General features: G+C 34.9%; 1 protein-coding gene across 2 annotated transcripts in view; it reads left to right on the top strand.

The window, feature by feature from the left end:
• Nucleotides 1–3: 3 nt before the first annotated feature.
• Nucleotides 4–20,133, top strand: part of LOC100369858 (uncharacterized) — a 32,792-nt gene continuing 12,662 nt past the window's right edge. The window contains exons 1-9 of one of the 2 annotated variants that reach the window (XM_085492578.1): nt 4–182; nt 1,790–1,906; nt 3,846–3,887; nt 8,371–8,685; nt 12,996–13,037; nt 15,263–15,547; nt 15,807–16,477; nt 18,489–18,548; nt 18,805–18,884. In XM_085492578.1, the coding sequence (XP_085348704.1) occupies nt 164–182; nt 1,790–1,906; nt 3,846–3,887; nt 8,371–8,685; nt 12,996–13,037; nt 15,263–15,547; nt 15,807–16,477; nt 18,489–18,548; nt 18,805–18,884 (1,631 nt within the window). In that variant the 5' untranslated portion in view covers nt 4–163. The remainder of the gene's footprint in view (nt 183–1,789; nt 1,907–3,845; nt 3,888–8,370; nt 8,686–12,995; nt 13,038–15,262; nt 15,548–15,806; nt 16,478–18,488; nt 18,549–18,804; nt 18,885–20,133) is intronic. The other variant, XM_085492579.1, reaches the window with a different exon arrangement.

The following is a 20,133-nucleotide window of genomic DNA, read 5'->3' as shown; positions in this document are numbered from 1 at the left end:
GTCACTTGGATACATTTCGACAAATTTCGTTAATTTCCGGCTGTAGTCGGAAACTTGGCGGGAAATGCGGATGAATTGTTCAGAAGTTTGATTTTCCGTGAATGTCATTGCATTTTCTCTAATTTCTAATCAAGGTCGGCAGCTCCAGTTATTACCAGAAGTTATGTTACGTCGGAGATACGGTGAGTTACCAAATTGAAAAACGGTTCTTAGTTTTGACGTTATCTGCATGACCATACTTTTCACTGGATGTTGTTTGGCCGACCCACATTCCTTGTGGTCGACCCGAATTGTTTCTAGTATTGACTAGACTTACAACAACACAGATTAAAGAAACGACCGCAAATTATAAGGGTCAAAGGCAGACGTTATAAAAAAAGCTAACATCCAACTGCACAGCACTATAAATTACCCAGAATTCTCTATGATTTGTACCATTGGACATTGATTTTTCTAAAACGTTTTACTGTCTTACCATAATATCCTAAGGATTATGATGTATTTGTTTTTTTTAAAAGCACATTTTGCAATGTGTAATCAGAATGTCAAATTTACCTCAAAGTGTGTGGAATTTACAGCGGTACGAATAATGTTGTCAATCTTAAGGGAATCTATAATTGCCAATTAACACAGCTTAGTCTGATGGCGTGCTAGTGATAGGCAAATAAATGCATTTAATTTAACAATATTTACTACATGGTGGAAGTCATCTTGAATACGGCTTGAAACTAAATAGACAAGTTGAGAAATATGTTTTTCCTACAAATTATTGGAAGAAAAAAATTTTTACATTGGAACTATTCGTTTGGGCAACATTAAGTCAACCCCTAACAAAATTTGGACGAATTTTTCATTTTTGTATGGGAAAACCCCTTGCATACTAACATCTACACGAAGAACGTAGAACACTCAGTTTACCCATTCACGCTACCCACAATAAACATTGCACTCTTGAATACGCGTCAAGGACTACAGAAAACCTAAATTTGACTATATTTTAGGCGTCAAGGAAAGATTGAAATGTTCGAAAAATGACCCCTAAATTAGAGATTATACGGTACAATTTACAGCAAGTCTCAGAAGTATTGGGGCAGCAAATTTGCAAACTCTCTAGCGAATTGGCTAACTGCTTTGGTTTTGACTAAACGATTGGCTTTCGAATCTCGCTGGCGTCATCTTGCGGTCACGCCCACTTAAGAGGAATCTATGTAACAGTAGGGGAAGATCCTCGTACACTAGGAGCTAATCAGCGACGGTCTTACAGTTGGATGGCGATTTCGCTTTGAAATATACCAGGGAAAGTGTTCCATGCTCTTGTGTCCATACAAAAACGACGAATGAGGTTGATTTTTTCAGCGGTTGGATTAATGTTACCCCAACAGATCGTTTGAGTATGAAAGTTTGTTATTTTCTCCCTGATTTGTAGGAAACTGTTTCTCAACTTGTCTATTTAGATTCAAGCAGTGTTCAAGAAGGTTAACCTCATATAATAAATATCGGTGGATTAATTGCATTTATAATATTATCACGCCAGCTGACTGTGGCCATTTTCGGGCTCAAATCATTCAGGGGAATCCATACATGTACCATACATGTAATGCATTATAGACTCGCCAAGAGTGGACGCAACCACAAACCAGTGCCAGGGAGATTCGAAAGCCAACCGTTTAGTCAAAACCCAAACAGTTAGCCAATTCACTAGCGAGTTTGCAAATTGGCTTCCCCAATACTTCTGAGACTTGCTGTAATACAAATTAACAATATTTCTCATAATTCAATTTTTTCGCAGGGGAGATTTCGGGTTTATTATCAACATTACTTGAAAAATGTGCCGAACCACTGAAAAAAGATGAACTGCAGGATGTACTAAGGGAATCATTAACTGTGATGCAAGAAATAAGTTCTGGTGAGAATAATCAAACCGGTATAGCTTATCTACTCAGATGTTAAGGCAAAATTAAAAAGCGTTTGTCAAAGTAAAAAAACAGGATTTGGTCTGTTCCGACATGCCTGGACTGACTAATATTCAAAACTTCACTTGTGCATTGTATGCCTAAAGAAAGAAAGAAAGAAATGTTCATTTGTTTTATATTATGATTCAAGATGGCTAAATGTCTTCCATTTCAATGCTTATAAAATGTATCAGAATCAACCGTTTCTGGTATTTCTAAATCATTGAACATCGTGGGAAATATTAGCCAACTGGTTGTCATTTTGTTTTAGCGAATACCGCTCCGAATCTCATTACATATCTGGACCGATCAACTTTACATATACATCTTGTTCCACATGTGCATATTTATTCCTTTAGTTATCCAATTTTTCACCACCAGACTCTCTCAGCCAAATTTTTCTGCACTTTTTTAGCTCTGCTGTCGACTTTGTCGAGCGGAGCTTATCATATGAGTGATTGTCTGTCGTTCGTGTCAATGTTTTACTTATTCGACTTCTTCTTGAAAACTACAAGCCTGAATGCTTTGATACTTGGTGTATATGTACCTTTGGTAGACCTCTCTCAGATTTGTTCATTTCATGATCATATCTTCAATTCTCTAATTTTGGTGAATATTTTTGTAATTTTTGGTAAAAAGTGATATTTTCAACTTCTTGTTAAAAACCGCAAGTCCAATTGCTTTGATATTACATATATAGGTACTACATGTGGACCACTATCAAATTTGTTCATTTCATGTTGATATCTTTAATTTTCTAATTTTGGTGAATATTTTTGTCATTTTTGGTAAAAAGTGATATTTTCAATTTCTTGTTAAAAAAAAAAAAACGACAAGTCCAATTGCTTTGATATTACATATATAGGTACTACATGTGGACCACTCTCAAATTTGTTCATTTCATGATGATATCTTCAATTCTCTAATTTTGGTGAAATGTGATATTTTCTTCTTGTTAAAAACCACAATCATTTATGATAAATGATATTTTTGGATTCTTGTTGAAGTCCCATTGCATTGATACTATGCATATTGTTCATTTTCTAATGATATCTTCGGTTCTTTAATTTAAATGTGCATTGCTAACAGCGGAGCTATCTCAGCCGAGAGTCTGCTTGTTTATTACTAGCATATTCTTTCTTATACTTCTTATAAGTTTGAGTCAATTTTCAGTTTTAACTCCAAAAATTAGGTGTTTTTTGTCACAATCTTCTGAAGGAAAGTGCAGACTATAAACAGGATTATTTTGTGAATTTGTCATGAAAAGAGGAAACTGGTGGTGAAAAGGATAATGTTTATCATTTTGTCAGATCAGACTCAAAATGGCCGACTGGTCAGATCGGACTCAAAATGGCTGACTGGTGACCATTTTGTTCTAGTGAAAGCAGTTTTGGAGCCATATCTCTGACATAACTGTTCATGATCAAACTTCATATGTTTCTTAAAGTTAAGAACTCACTGGGAATGTGTAATGCAATTACATGTTCAAACTTGGTATGTACATTGAACTTTATATATTTCTTAATATACTTGCTTGACTAAGCAACCATCTCTTAAGCTATACTAAGTATTCAGGGTTCTAAGTTGGAACAGCATGGTAACTTTAACCTGTGCAAGTGCTGTTAATTTATGACATGACATGATTTGATTGGTTGATTGCATTATTGATTCTTTTTATCCAAGTATAGATATGGCCAATTGGCTCTGATTTTCATTTAAATAGAAAACCTGCTCTGGGTCGTTTGCAATTAAAATGTTTTGTTAGACTGGTGGCCATTTATCTTATTTCAAGTCTCACATGCAAAGACTAATTTTGTTCAGTTTCAGCATTTGCATTAAATTTACAATGACTTGTTGATGTCATATAATTCATTCTCTTGGTTTTTCCCACAGCTGTGAGTGAACTAGAAGGAAAAGATGTGCAATTGAATGCTCGTAAGTATTATCCTTTACAGAAATTCATATGTAGATTGAAAATGATGTCTGTTTCTTGTGAAAGAGTCCAATCATTAAACATAATGTGCTCCGTAGGCACAAATCTTGTAAAAAAAAAATTCTGTCGGTTAGACTGTTGCATTTCAAATAAATACTGCATTTTGCCCATTATTTAATAATTTTGGTCAAAATGTGTGTACTCTCCCCTTGGTTTTGTGTGTGAAAGGTGACAAAGTTGGATTTTGTGTTTTTAAACACCATTAGGTACAAAACTCTGACGTATTTTGTAATTGTAACCTTCATATTGACCCTATATCTGTATAGTCATAGCAAAACTACCCTGGGTATTTGGCTGTAAACTTTCTTAGACTATCAACCACAAGAAGGGTAAAACTTAATTGTTAATTTACTTTCTACTGAATTACTGACTATGCAGCCAGATTGCTAAAAACATCACTCAATTTATTTTTGACTCCCATGTGCGAAGCACAAAATGGGAGTCTTTGCAGTTAGTGTGTCTGTATGTGTGTATGTGTGTGTGTGTATGTATGTGTGTATGTGTGTATGTGTGTGTGTATGTGTGTCCGACTGTTCCACTGCTATCTCAAGAACCATACATCGGTTTTTGATGAAACTTGGTGCATAGATGCTCTGGGCCAATGCGCAGATTTGATTAGGTTTTGGTAAAAATCCATGCTCGTTAATTACCTAATTTGCATGATAATTAGCTAATTTTTAGCTGTTCTATGACTGTTCCACTGATATCTAAAGAACCACTCATTGGATTTTGATGAAACTTGGTACATAGATGCTCTGAACATATGCGCAGATTTGATTAATTTTTGGTAAAAATCCGTGCATATTAATTACCTAATTTGCATGATAATTAGCTATTTTTTAGTGGTTCCATGACTGTTCCACTGATATCTAAACAACCACTCATTGGATTTTGATGAAACTTGGTACATAGATGCTCTGAACTAATGCTAGGTTTTGATTAGTTTTTGGTAATAATCCGTGGATACTAATTACCTAATTTGCATAATGATTAGTCAATTTTCGGTTTTTCCACTGATATCTCAAGTACTAATCATCACATTTCAATGAAACTTGGTACATAGATGTCATACGACACTGCACAGACCTGGTAGTTTTTATGGTAATATCAGTACATATTAATTACCTAATTTGCATAATTAATTAATTTTCAGCATTTGATATAAGTAGTTAGCATTACATTTCAATGAAACTTGGTACTTACATACTCAAGGACTAATAATAATAATAATAATAATAACTTTATTTAATTAAGCGCAACAATTCCAACATATGAAGATCAAAGGCGCTGATACAATAAACAATCAGTCAAATATTAAAAGCACATTTAAATAAGTGCGTTTTCAGTCTGGATTTAAAAATGTCTACTGAAGGACTAGAACGAACAGACAGAGGTAATTCATTAAAAAGTTTAGGACCTAAATTTTCAAAAGCACGGTCTTTGTATAACACCTTGGACTTTTTACTACACACCTGACGAGTTTTAATAAGAAACTTTGATTCAGATCTTAAACTACGACTAGGTACATAAAATTCGATTAATTCACATAGATAATTTGGGGCAAAACCATACAAAGATTTATACACTAGTAAAAGTAATTTGAAATTGATTCTTTGTACAACTGGTAACCAATGAAGTTTAATAAAAATGTCTGTAATGTGGTCATATTTTCGAGCACGAGTGACAAGGCGGGCTGCTGCATTTTGTACACGAATAAGAGGTTTTATCTTAGTTACAGGGAGACCAGACAATAATGAATTACAGCTGTCTAAGCGAGAAGATATGAATGCATGTACCAACTTTTCAGTATCAGATTGGGATAATGATTTACGAATACGATTAATATTTCTTAGATGGGAATATCCAGATCTACAAATAGTAGAAATGTGTGTTTCCATAGATAGCTGCGAATCAAACAAGACACCTAAGTTTCTAGCACTTGACGAAGCACTAACCAATTCTTCACCAATTGCGATACTAGACAAAGGACACGAGTCTTGTGAGAATCTCCGAGACGACATGCACACAAATTCAGTTTTCGACACATTCAAAAGTAGGAAATTACAAGACATCCAATTGGTTAAAAAAGGACTATGCAGAGATTGATTGTTTTCGATAAATATTTGTGCATATTAATCACCTAATTTGCATAATTAGTTAATTTTCAGCTTTTCCACGGGTATCTCAAGTACTAATCATCGCATTTCAATGAAACTTGGTACATAGATCCTTTAGGACTATGCAGAGACCTGATTAGTTTTAGGGTAAATAATTGTGCATATTAATTACCTAATTTGCATAATTAATTTTCAGCTTTTCTACTGATATCTAAAGTACTAATCATCACATTTCAATGAATCTAGAATTATGCAGACCCAATTAGTTTCCGGTAAATATTTGTTCATATTAATCACCTAATTTGCATAATTAACCAGCTTTCACACTGATATCTCAGGTACTATACATCACATATCAATGAATGTACACGGATGCTGTAGGACAATAGACAGACCTGAATAATTGTGGGTTAAAATCTGTACATGTTAATTACCTAATTTGCATAATTAACCAATTTTAAGCTTTCACACTGATATCTAAAGTACCGTAAAAACTCCAAAATTTCGACCGGTTTTAAATAATTGGTGTTAGAAATGTGAAGTGTTTTTAGAGTCAAAATTAAGGTGCATTTTCGGACGGTCGAATTTTTCAGAATAGAAATCAGCAAAAAAAAATGGAGATGATAGACAGTGTGCTTCATTAGTTTTTAAAAAATGCAATGTCCGTCAATTGACGTAAACTTCCTCATGTTTCACGGTAAAAGCAAAGGTCGTGGCCGAGTTGTAACTCAAAATCTAAACAAAGTCATCAATCAGTGAGTATTATGACAAGCAAAACAAAACATCAAGACGCGGAGAAGAGGTCAGCACAAAACTAATAGGTCAAAAGACAAAGCTGTCTCGCACTACCTAGGAAAACTTGCGAATGTTCGAAGTACAGGTACCCATTGGACAAAAGATACATGGAAGTTTAGCAAACGATCTCCCCGACCCAGTGCAATGTATCCGGTTAGAATCAAAGCTCACGTGTCCCTTATTTGAGGGACCAAATTCTGCCGTAAATTCGCCCTTGGATTAAAAAATAAAATGGGATTTAAGAAAATAAAATGGGACTTTTAAGGTGTATTTTGGCGTCATTTTTCGGACATTTCAATCAATCCTGCCGGCTAAAATAGAGTCTAAGTTTTACCGTAATCATTGACGTCTGTCTATTCAAGAGTACACGTGTATGATTTTTATCGTGACTAGCGTGAGCGGGTAAGCTTCCTTTCGAGAATGAGCTGTTATCACTGTGAACAATGTTAAATTATTCTTCAGATGACCAGTTTATTTTTTAAAAACAACTGATTTTTTTATTTAAAAAAAATCATGCCGTTTTCGCATCAAAATCCAAGCCAAAATATCGTACTACAACATCAATCTCTTTCGCATTGCGTTCAATAACATTAACATATTTAAATAAGCTATGGTAATTTGAACACGTTGGCATCATCCAGCTTTTTGATTGGTTAATTAGCGATTTGACCTATTTGACCTAAGAGAACATGGCGGATATCCTACAGCATCAAACGTTTATACGAGACCGGAATCATTCGCTTACGATGAAACTTAGTTGACTTTTATTTGTATTTCATAACCATTCAACAAATTTATTTTGTGTACATTATTATAATCACTACTGAGTACAGTAATAATCAACAATTCAGAAACGCAGCATGCCGAGATTTTTGTGTTCGTTTTTATTTGAAACTTCGTTTATTTAGAATATATTTTCGTTACCAATAAAATAAAAATCTCTGTCAATCAGAAACCCGGATTCATGCCTTCGAGGAAGGTCCCGTTTGAACGCTCACATCGGTTTTTTTTTTCGTTTGGGGGAAAACTAAAACTGGTCGCAATTTTCAAATAAGAATGAGTCGGCAATTTTTAGTGGAGTCGAAAATTTGGAGGTAAATAAAACACCGAAACCCGGCAAATAAATAGCCAATCGAATTTTTAGAGGGGTCGAAATTTTGGAGTTTTCACGGTACTAATTATTCCATTTCAATGAAACTTAGTACAAAGATGCTCTAGGACAATGTACAAACCTAATTAGTTTGGGGTAAAAATCTGTTCATATTAATTCCCTAATAAGCATAATAATTCATAATTTTTTGGTTCTAATCACATTTCAATTAAACTTGGAGACATAGATTTTCTGTTACATTGCGCAGACCTCATTAGTTTTACACTCAAATCTGGTCATATTAATTTTCTGATTTGCATAATTAGTTTTCAGCTAAGTAATTTCGAATTATATTTAATGTGTCTCCAATACTCTCAGCACATGGGAGTTCTTTCTAAGCTTTCTTTGATTTCTATTGGACAGCCACTTGTCAGCATTTTGAAGCTGATACCTTGAAAGATAATACTGAACAAGATGGTGGAGTTTCAACTATGGATACTGGTCATCAAGGTGGAGATGGTGACAAAGCACCACAGGATCAAGTTGCCAAAATTGTTTTAAAAGAGAAGTCACCCTCTAAGAAACCTATTCAAATTAGTCAGAAAAAGCATGTTGTTGATGGAAAAATAAATACATACTTGAAACCAGGTTCTTCAACCAAAAGTGGTACAAGTCCAGGAACAAAGGCTTCAGTGAAAAAAAGTCCAAGGAGTACCAAAAAGAGGACTGTCACCACTGGTAAACCCTTAATGTGGAGATTGTAAACCACTGAGATTGTATTCATATGCAGATTCTAAACCACTATTGTATTCATATGGACATTGTAAACCACTGGTATTCATATGCAGATTGTAAACCACTGTGTTTGTATTCATATGGACATTGTAAACCACTGCGGTTGTATTCATGTTGAGATTGTAAACCACTATAGTTGAATTCATATGAAGATTTTAAACCACTGTGGTTGTATTCATATGAAGATTTTAAACCACTGTGGTTGTATTCATATGAAGATTGTAAACCACTGTGGTTGTATTCATATGGTGATTGTAAACCACTGTGGTTGTATTCATATGGTGATTGTGAATCACTGTGGTTGTGTTCATATGAAGATTGTAAACCACTGTGGTTGTGTTCATATGGAGATTTTAAACCACTATAGTTGTATTCATATGGAGATTGTAAACCACTATAGTTGTATTCATATGGTGATTGTAAACCACTGTGGTTGTATTCATATGGGATTGTGAACCACTGTGGTTGTATTCATATGGGATTGTGAACCACTGGTTGTGTTCATATGAAGATTGTGAACCACTGGTTGTATTCATATGGTGATTGTAAACCACTGTGGTTGTGTTCATAAGGGATTGTGAACCACTGGTTGTGTTCATATGAAGATTGTAAACCACTGTGGTTGTATTCATATGGGATTGTAAACCACTGGTTGTGTTCATATGGTGATTGTAAACCACTGGTTGTGTTCATATGAAGATTGTAAACCACTGTGGTTGTATTCATATGGGATTGTGAACCACTGTGGTTGTATTCATATGGGATTGTGAACCACTGTGGTTGTATTCATATGGTGATTGTAAACCACTGTGGTTGTGTTCATATGGTGATTGTAAACCACTGTGGTTGTGTTCATATGGGATTGTGAACCACTGGTTGTGTTCATATGAAGATTGTAAACCACTGTGGTTGTATTCATATGGGATTGTAAATCACTGTGGTTGTATTCATATGGTGGTTGTAAACCACTGGTATTCATATGCAGATCATAAATCACTGTGTTTGTATTCTTATGGAGATTCTAAACCACTATTGTATTCATGTTGAGATTGTAAACCACTGTGGTTGTGTTCATATGGTGATTGTAAACCACTGTGGTTGTGTTCATATGGGATTGTAAACCACTGGTTGTATATATGAAGATTGTGAACCACTGTGGTTGTATTCATATGGGATTGTGAACCACTGGTTGTGTTCATATGGAGATTGTAAACCACTGTGGTTGTGTTCATATGAAGATTGTAAACCACTGTGGTTGTGTTCATATGAAGATTGTAAACCACTGTGGTTGTGTTCATATGAAGATTGTAAACCACTATGGTTGTGTTCATATGAAGATTGTAAACCACTGTGGTTGTGTTCATATGGAGATTGTAAACCACTGTGGTTGTGTTCATATGAAGATTGTAAACCACTGTGGTTGTGTTCATATGAAGATTGTTAACCACTGTGGTTGTGTTCATATGAAGATTGTAAACCACTGTGGTTGTGTTCATATGAAGATTGTAAACCACTGTGGTTGTGTTCATATGAAGATTGTAAACCACTGTGGTTGTGTTCATATGAAGATTGTAAACCACTGTGGTTGTGTTCATATGGGGTTGTAAACCACTGTGGTTGTGTTCATATGAAGATTGTAAATCACTGTGGTTGTGTTCATATGAAGATTGTAAACCACTGTGGTTGTGTTCATATGAAGATTGTAAACCACTGTGGTTGTGTTCATATGAAGATTGTAAACCACTGTGGTTGTTTTCATATGGAGATTGTAAACCACTGTGGTTGTGTTCATATGGAGATTGTAAACCACTGTGTGTTGATATGAAGATTGTAAACCACTGTGGTTGTGTTCATATGAAGATTGTAAACCACTGTGGTTGTATTCATATGAAGATTGTAAACCACTGTGGTTGTGTTCATATGAAGATTGTAAACCACTGTGGTTGTGTTCATATGGGATTGTGATCCACTGTGGTTGTATTCATATGGTGATTGTAAACCACTGTGGTTGTGCTCATATGGTGATTGTAAACCACTGTGGTTGTGTTCATATGGGATTGTGAACCACTGGTTGTGTTCATATGAAGATTGTAAACCACTGTGGTTGTATTCATATGGGATTGTAAATCATTGTAAACCACTGTGGTTGTGTTCATATGAAGATTGTAAACCACTGTGGTTGTGTTCATATGAAGATTGTAAACCACTGGTTGTGTTCATATGAAGATTGTAAGCCACTGTGGTTGTATTCATATGGGATTGTGAACCACTGTGGTTGTATTCATATGGGATTGTGATCCACTGTGGTTGTATTCATATGGTGATTGTAAACCACTGTGGTTGTGTTCATATGGTGATTGTAAACCACTGTGGTTGTATTCATATGAAGATTGTAAATCACTGTGGTTGTATTCATATGGTGATTGTAAACCACTGGTATTCATATGCAGATCGTAAACCACTGTGTTTGTATTCTTATGGAGATTCTAAACCACTATTGTATTCATGTTGAGATTGTAAACCACTGTGGTTGTGTTCATATGGTGATTGTAAACCACTGTGGTTGTGTTCATATGAAGATTGTAAACCACTGTGGTTGTGTTCATATGAAGATTGTAAACCACTGTAGTTGTGTTCATATGAAGATTGTAAACCACTGTGGTTGTATTCATATGAAGATTGTAAACCACTGTGGTTGAATTCATATGAAGATTGTAAACCACTGGTTGTATTCATATGAAGATTGTAAACCACTGTGGTTGTATTCATATGGGATTGTAAATCACTGTGGTTGTATTCATATGGTGATTGTAAACCACTGGTATTCATATGCAGATCGTAAACCACTGGTATTCATATGCAGATCGTAAACCACTGTATTCTTATGGAGATTCTAAACCACTATTGTATTCATGTTGAGATTCTAAACCACTGTGGTTGTGTTCATATGGTGATTGTAAACCAATGTGGTTGTGTTCATATGAAGATTGTAAACCACTGTGGTTGTATTCATATGAAGATTGTAAACCACTGTGGTTGTATTCATATGAAGATTGTAAACCACTGTGGTTGTGTTCATATGAAGATTGTAAACCACTGGTTGTGTTCATATGAAGATTGTAAACCACTGTGGTTGTGTCCATATGAAGATTGTAAACCACTGTTTGTGTGTTCATATGAAGATTGTAAACCACTGTGGTTGTGTTCATATGAAGATTGTAAACCACTGTGGTTGTATTCATATGAAGATTGTAAACCACTGTGGTTGTATTCATATGAAGATTGTAAACCACTGTGGTTGTATTCATATGAAGATTGTAAACCACTGTGGTTGTATTCATATGAAGATTGTAAACCACTGGTTGTATTCATATGAAGACTGTAAACCACTGTGGTTGTATTCATATGAAGATTGTAAACCACCGTGGTTGTATTCATATGAAGATTGTAAACCACTGTGGTTGTATTCATATGAAGATTGTAAACCACTGTGGTTGTATTCATATGAAGATTGTAAACCACTGTGGTTGTATTCATATGAAGATTGTAAACCACTGTGGTTGTATTCATATGAAGATTATAAACCACTGTGGTTGTATTCATATGAAGATTGTAAACCACTGGTTGTGTTCATATGAAGATTGTAAACCACTGTGGTTGTATTCATATGAAGATTGTAAACCACTGTGGTTGTATTCATATGAAGATTGTAAACCACTGTGGTTGTATTCATATGAAGATTGTAAACCACTGTGGTTGTATTCATATGAAGATTGTAAACCACTGTGGTTGTATTCATATGAAGATTGTAAACCACTGGTTGTATTCATATGGGATTGTAAACCACTGTGGTTGTATTCATATGAAGATTGTGAACCACTGTGGTTGTATTCATATGAAGATTGTAAACCACTGGTTGTGTTTACCGGTATATAGCTGTAGTCTACAAGAATGTTTCTTTTCAGATAAATGGTCGCTTGATTTTATGTTTCAATTTTTAATGTTCAATTCCATGCTTTCTAGCAAGGATCTGTCTGTGTTTGCTAGTAACCACTGGACCTTGGGACATAGTAGTAATTGACACCTCAAAACAGCAGTGAAGTACTACTCCCTCCAGGGAAGTTCCTGTCCAGGGAACCTTCTATATTGCCTGGCATTGGCGAATCCCCAGAGGGAACATGGCAGTTTGGTTTTGACCACTTCCTTTGCAATGATTTATTCATTTCATGTGATTCCTTCTTTTTTCCCCACAGATGTGAGGGAGCCAGAAGGGAAAGTTGCAGTATTGAATGCTAGTATGTATTACCTTATGAATATTGAAATTCATCTTACAAATCTGTCTGTTGTATAGATATGTGAAATGATGATATCCACTTACCAATTATCTTAAGATACTAGGATCTACATATGCATGCTAAAATTGATTAAAATATGTTCTATTCATAACATACCGGGTAACAAACTCTGATAACACATTACTAAGAGAAGCCTACTTAGTAAATAAGAATGTAAAAAGTAAATGGTTTACAAGTGTAGAAACCCTCATGCAAGATTTAGATGTTGTCACCATTGTAAACTCGAGTGAAAAAATAATTAAGAAAAATTTAGACTTTATTCATAAAAAAATAAACAAATCATTTGAGAACCAATGGATCTTAGACATGCATAATGATAATAGAAAACAAACCTTGGGTCACCATAGGGACAAATTATTCCTGACTGCACAAATTAAAATTCCAAATTTTGATAAAGAAAATAGTCAGAATAAATTCATTTTGATTATGGTAAACCATACTCTAGCACCAGCCTTAGCTGTCTTCTTAAAAAAACAGCTATGGAACAAAACAGCAACAACTATCAGTGTATTAGGCCACATTCTGTGTTCATTCTATATTCTGTATTCACCATTGGCTGCAAATTGTCTTTTTTTGTTTTTGACTTGTTTTATTTATTTTTTGAGAAAAGTTTTTATTTTTTGTTTTCTTTTTTAGATTGTAGTTTTTTTTTTTAATTTCTTTCTGTAAGACCCTTTTTATCCTTTCCTAAGGATTTTATGCGTCTAATAAAAAAATAAAATAAATAAATAAATAAATAAATAAAAATATAGTTATACTAGTTGGATGGCTGAAAACAAAATTAAATTTTAAACTATCTTGATATTTCTCATATCTATTGACTTCTGCTAAATTACTGAGTATGCAGCCAGATTGCAGAAAGATTACCGTTAAAGTCCTAATATAAACCGCATACGTAATAGTAACCGCACCCCCAATTCCGGCTTCAGGGTTGAAGAGTTCTTAACAAAAATTGAAAACTTGAAAAGTACCTATTACTAACCGCACCCCCAATTCAACAAGACCGTGACTGACTTCATTGTTTCAACCAGCTGGTCCAAAACGGCATTGTTCCTAAACCTATTCATTTGTTTCGACAACGTGCCTAAAAATATTCACACCTATTTATTGTTCAGCGGTGATAGGATGTCAGACACGCAATGAAACTGCTTTTGTTCTGGCGGCAACCCCCGGCGGCAACCTCTGTCAATACTCTTTCTGAATACGTCTGTGTTTCGTAAGTTTTCGACAATGAGCTGTTATCACCGTAAAAGTGTTAAATTCTTCTTCAATGCTCAGTTTATCTTTCGAAAACAAATAATTTCTTGATTTACAAACAAAATCATGTTGTTTTCCCATGGAAATCAAAGCCAAGACATCGCACTACATTGTCGGTAAATCTCTTCCGTGTTCACCATGAGGTCGCTGAACTTTCATTAACATATTTAAATGACTATGTAATTTAGACACGTGGGCACCATCCAGCATTTTGATTGGTTAATTAGCGACATGATCTATTCAGTCAATAAAACATCACGTGTGCATTCAAAAACATGGTCGGTATCGTATCGACCGTTTACGTGTGACTGAAATCATTCGTTTACGGTGAAACTACTTGCATTTCATAACAATTCAACGGATTTATTTTTCGTGCGTTATTGTAATGACTAATGAAGTAAGTTATTCATTTGTAACAAGTAAGTTATTCATTTGTGAACCACAGCATTGCCGGATTGCGCTACCGTTCTGTGATCATGTGCTACTAAGCAGTGCATTCGTGTTTGTTTTTACTTGAAACTTCTGTTAGAATATACTTTTCGTTAACAAGAAAATTAAAAAAAAAATTACATTAAATATAGTGAGTATTTTTTTATCATGTGGACAGTTTTTTTGATTGACTGTAATTTTTCAACATTTCGTAACGCCTATTTTAGAACCAAAATAAGGCCTTTCACTCTTCCCCGACACCTATTCAAGAGATTGTACGGTGTATTGTTTGTTTTGTGCATGTGTTGTGGACAGAAAATGACCACGCCCATTTAGTGATTGCAATATGTACATAATAGAAACCGCACCCCGAACTTGAGCTTTTGATCCCAATTTTTAAATTGATACATTGTAATATAAACCGCGGTTTATATTAGGACTTTAACGGTACTTCCTCCATTTATCTTTCTATTGGGCAGCCACTTGTCATAGTACTGAACAAGATGGTGGAGTTTCAATTATGGATAATAGCCATCAAGCTGAAGATGGTGACAAAGCACCACTGGATCAAGTTGCCAAGATTGTCTCAAAGAACAAGCTTCTCTCTAAACATATTAAAATTAATCTGAAAAAACCTGTTGATGAAGGAAAAATAAATGGGAATTTGAAACCAAGTTCTCCAATTAAAAGTGGTTTGAGTCCAGGAAGGGGGGATGCAATAATGAAAAGTCCAAGGATGAGTCATACCAAAAAGAAGACCAATGGTAACTTGTAAAGATTTCTCATAAAAACCCAATTAGTATGCAGTTGTTATTTATTTGCATTTCCAGTTCCATTTAGATTTTTGAACTGGCATCGCAATGTTAAAACTCGGTCATCAACTGCTGCGTTAGAGCCAAACAATTTGAGGTGTCCAGTCCTAATACTTTAAATGTGCCTACTGGTGAACATTTTCTTTACTACTTTATTAAACCAGATTGTGGAAAAATTACTTAATTACTCTCTTCATCTCTTTATTTGCAGCCACATGCCGCAGTATTGAAGCTGATGCTTTGAAAGGGAATACTGAACATGATGGTGAAATTTCAACTATGGCTGATAGTTGTCAAGCCGGAAATAGAGACAAATCATCGCAGAATCCTGTTAACTTGGCTTCAATAGAAAGGTCTACTTCAATAGACATTGATACTAGGATGAAAATGCTTGTTGAAGAAGGTAAAATTAATGTGAATTTGCAGCCAGGTTCTCCAACCAAGGGTGACACAAAGGCTGCAGGAATAAATAGTGACACAAGTCCAGAAAAGAAGGCTGTAGGAGAAAAGGGTGGTACCAGTCCAGAAAAAAAGACTGCAGGGAAAAGAAAGACAAGTCTTGCAAAAAGAAGTGTCAACACAGGAAAACCTCTGAAGATCAAATTTAAAAAGCCATCACACAAGAGTCTTCCAGTTAACAATATGGAGAACAGTTCAGCAATGAAAAACGAAGATTGTGATGCAGTTGCTACTTCTTCTTCAGTGAAGGGAATTGTTGAGTCAAGCATTTTGGAGAAAAAAAGTACATCACTTGTGCCATCAAATGAGGATAATATTTCTGATACTAAACATGCAGATGTATTGCAGTCCCCGGAACAAATCAAAAGAAAACTAGACTTTGATGAGAATGATGCTAATGACATACCATTCAAACTGCACAAGGTGAGACTTAAATATGTGTACATAAATATGATTGTTACTTCCAATGTGCATCTTTCTATCTACTTCTAAGACATGATTTTACCATGATTCTATCCCATTACTTGTTGATCCATTCAGATATGATCCCTAAAATGATTATAAAATTCCACTTTTTGAATGTATTATTGCAAACACTCTATGAATGTTCTTCATTCCCCATTCAAATACAGTCTGAAAATGGGGGGGCTCATATTCAGTCACATCTTACACATGCTCGGTTCGTTTAAATTCAAACATCACACATACATCAGACATCTTATCAAACAAACACATGCATTTTTGTCCGCATCAAATCCAATATGACTGACTGCTTGCCATCCCGTTTAAATGATTGCTGTTCTATGGTCCATATTTCATGTATGTCAATATAATGGATATTGCTTCTAGTCTTGAATATTTCACGCTTATAATACACACTATTCTCCTTCTTGGTCTGAATTGTGATATAATTTTGTTTCAGAACTTGTCAAATGCTTCAACCTTTTCACCACTAGTTCCCTCTTTTCATCACAAATTCACAAAATAGTTCCATTATAGTCTGCACTTTTCTTCTGTTAAATTTTTTTATTAAAAACTGAAAATTGACTCAAACTCTGTTGGCTTCAAAATTAGTGTTCATTTCCAGAAAAATTGAAGTAAAAAAGTTTGATGGTGAAAAGGTTAACGTGTGATGTATATGTATTTCCAGAAAAAATAAAAGTCCCCTGAATATTCAGTGATGTAGATACAAGCCGGTAGCTGGTCAAAACGACTGCCTACTCTAGTGAAAATACCGGCTATTTTTTTTTTTCATTATAAAACAACAAATTTCTAATAATATATTCTGTATACAAGAAATCGTAGCGTATTTAATACTTTTAACAGTTTTAAAAAACGCATTCAAAGTTACGACAATCTTTTTGCATAGCGACACAGGCAAATCTGTAGATGTTTGCTGAAAATGTAACGTACTTCCGCGTTTGACGTTGTTCGGGTTCGCATGAAGGCTTTCGGCGTTGCTCGGGTATGTTAATTACAATCACATGTGCACGACGTCATTATCACCGCCATTCTGACCTCCGGTTTTCTATGGCTTTATGCCCTCTCTTTTTATGTTTATTCAACATGTTGTCAAACAAATCATCTACCCGGAAGAGAGCATCGTTGAACCACCACAGTCAATGATCAAGAAACTTTTCAAGTCGTTTGAATCGTGCAACCAAACTGAAGCTGACGGTCTTGCTAACTCGTCGCTGGTGACTCCAGAAATGACAAGTGCTCGGCAATGTGATGATGTCGCTGTGGAAACAAATCCACAGAGCTCAACTTTGTCCGATTTGAATGTCGATACCAAGTTGAAATCCTCACAGAATGATGCCGATGGATCGAAAAAAATAAATATGCGGCCAGTCCAGGATGGGAAAGACATTTTAGTGTCAGCATTTCCTGCATTGTTTGTAGACGTCGATGAGTATAACACGCACATGCATAACTTTTACTTTTGTCATGGTTCGTGCAATCAAATTTCCAAGGGCGATTTCTCTCACGGTAAAACGCCGGGATTCAACTACAAAATGTTTACACGAGTGGATTAATAATAAAGAACTAGCTTACGATGTAACTACTGATTCATGGTGGTTATAATATATTTCTTGTAATTACACGGAATTATAATAAAAAATTACATCACAGTTTCTTGTAGAATTAACATTTTATTCGCTTAAAATAGCATGAATAATGACCTCGTTATTAAAAAAGCTCCAAAACATGGGAGGGGGACACACCCCCTCACAGACCAACCCCCACACCCCCAGTGCCACCTGCCACAGCATTTGCCTTCGGCAAGCACCTACGGCACACACAATTTCAGCTCCAATATAAATCTGTACTTTCTAATTTTCTTATTTGACCTACGCAAAAACAAATCTACATCACTGATATTCATCATTACGGGGTAGTTATGATTTTGAATATCTTATTTTGTTCTCTGCAGATTGATGATATAGATAGACTGGATAGGATTGAAGTTGTTCAATTTTCAAAAAACAAACCAGTAAGTATTGAAATGATATATAATGTGTACTAAAATGTGAATTACCGCTATATTATCGTCACCTGCGCATGCGTCAGATAGCCATAGCGTGTCATTATTTACAAACAAGCGTCATTTGCTGTTTTAGCTTCTGTTATCGTCGCTTGGGACTCAATTCCCATGTGTGCGCAGCTGACGACCCTCCCACTTTAAACAAAAAAAAACTGATCTATGTATAGCTATGTTTTACAGATATTTTGTGTTTTTTGTTCTGCAGTGTATTGAATGCGTTGATGTGAGATTTATTAATGAGGCATATGAGAACATCAAAAGATTTGTTAATGGAAAGTCGGACATGTAAGTTTTGAAAATTGCAATTTTTCATATGCATGCTGGTATCAAATCTCGTTCAATTCTCAAATGGATTGAAACATTTTTGCTACATATGTACTGCTTGTGTAGTTTCATGACTTGATCTGTTAATTGTAATTAGCTAAATAATTTGTATACTGTAGAATACTTTATTTTGGCTTGGAATTTATTTTTGCTATTTTCGCTGAAGAGATGATTCCGTGAAAATAAAATCCAGCGAATATACTTTTTTTCCTATATTTCACATTAGGCTCATCAAAAATCAGTGAAAATAAATTCCATACAAAACGCCCCAAAAACCCTTTCAGCGAAAATTAATTCCAGCGAAAATAAAGTATTTCACAGTAATTATTTATTATTTCACACTTTATATGTCTTTACATAAATGCATTGAAACTATAATAGATTTGCAGATTAATTAGCTAAAATGCATAATTAATGGTTTTAATGTGTTCTTTGTACATCTTTGCAAATTTGCAAAAATTGATTCAATTCAATGACTGATTATACTTTCTAATATCTATGCAATTTAATAGGCTATTTTACATACTAGTTTTATGCAACTGTTCTCAGGTTATTTTTTTCTGTATTGTACATACCAATGCAAAAAAAAATCATTTAAAGCAAAAATATTAATAATTAAAAAATATTAAAGGTGATAACAGTTTTGAATTTATTTTCAGAACCAATTAATTTGCATATTTGAAATTTAACACTTTGAGCATGTCTGGTTCATGGTGAACACAATAATCAGTGGGAGATGCTCTGCGTATACATGTAGTACAGAGTGTGAATACTAAAGTGAGGTTGTTGTAAGTTACGAGTGAGCAGCTTGTGAGTGAACTGCTATTTTTCATTTTGATAGATTTTTCAAACAGGAATGTTTCATTTTCTGGCTATAACCCTGGTGGACAGCATACAGTACAGTTCTCGCGGAAGCTTTGGCTTTTGTGGCATCATTGTCGCCTACGCATGGCTTCATTGTCGCCTCAGCATCGCATCATTGTGGCATCAGCTTCGCGTCATTGAAAATTGAAGCTGTGTTCGCCTCGCTATTTTGTGGCATCATCGTGGCCTCAGCTTTGCAGTTTCATGGCATCAACATGGCATCAGCTTCAACCTATTGTGACATGAGTATGACCTCATTATTTGCACGCAGAAGGGCAGTAGACAAAAACATGTACAGAAGTTCGATATGTAATCGATTTGAAATTCAAGGCGAATAAAATAATAT

Source organism: Saccoglossus kowalevskii, chromosome 2 (genome assembly GCF_978046115.1).
Source record: "Saccoglossus kowalevskii chromosome 2, keSacKowa6.1, whole genome shotgun sequence".
In the NCBI taxonomy this organism is placed as follows: Eukaryota; Metazoa; Hemichordata; class Enteropneusta; family Harrimaniidae; genus Saccoglossus; species Saccoglossus kowalevskii.
The sequence above is the reverse complement of the archived record's forward strand: the minus strand, read 5'-3'. Positions and strand labels throughout refer to the sequence as shown.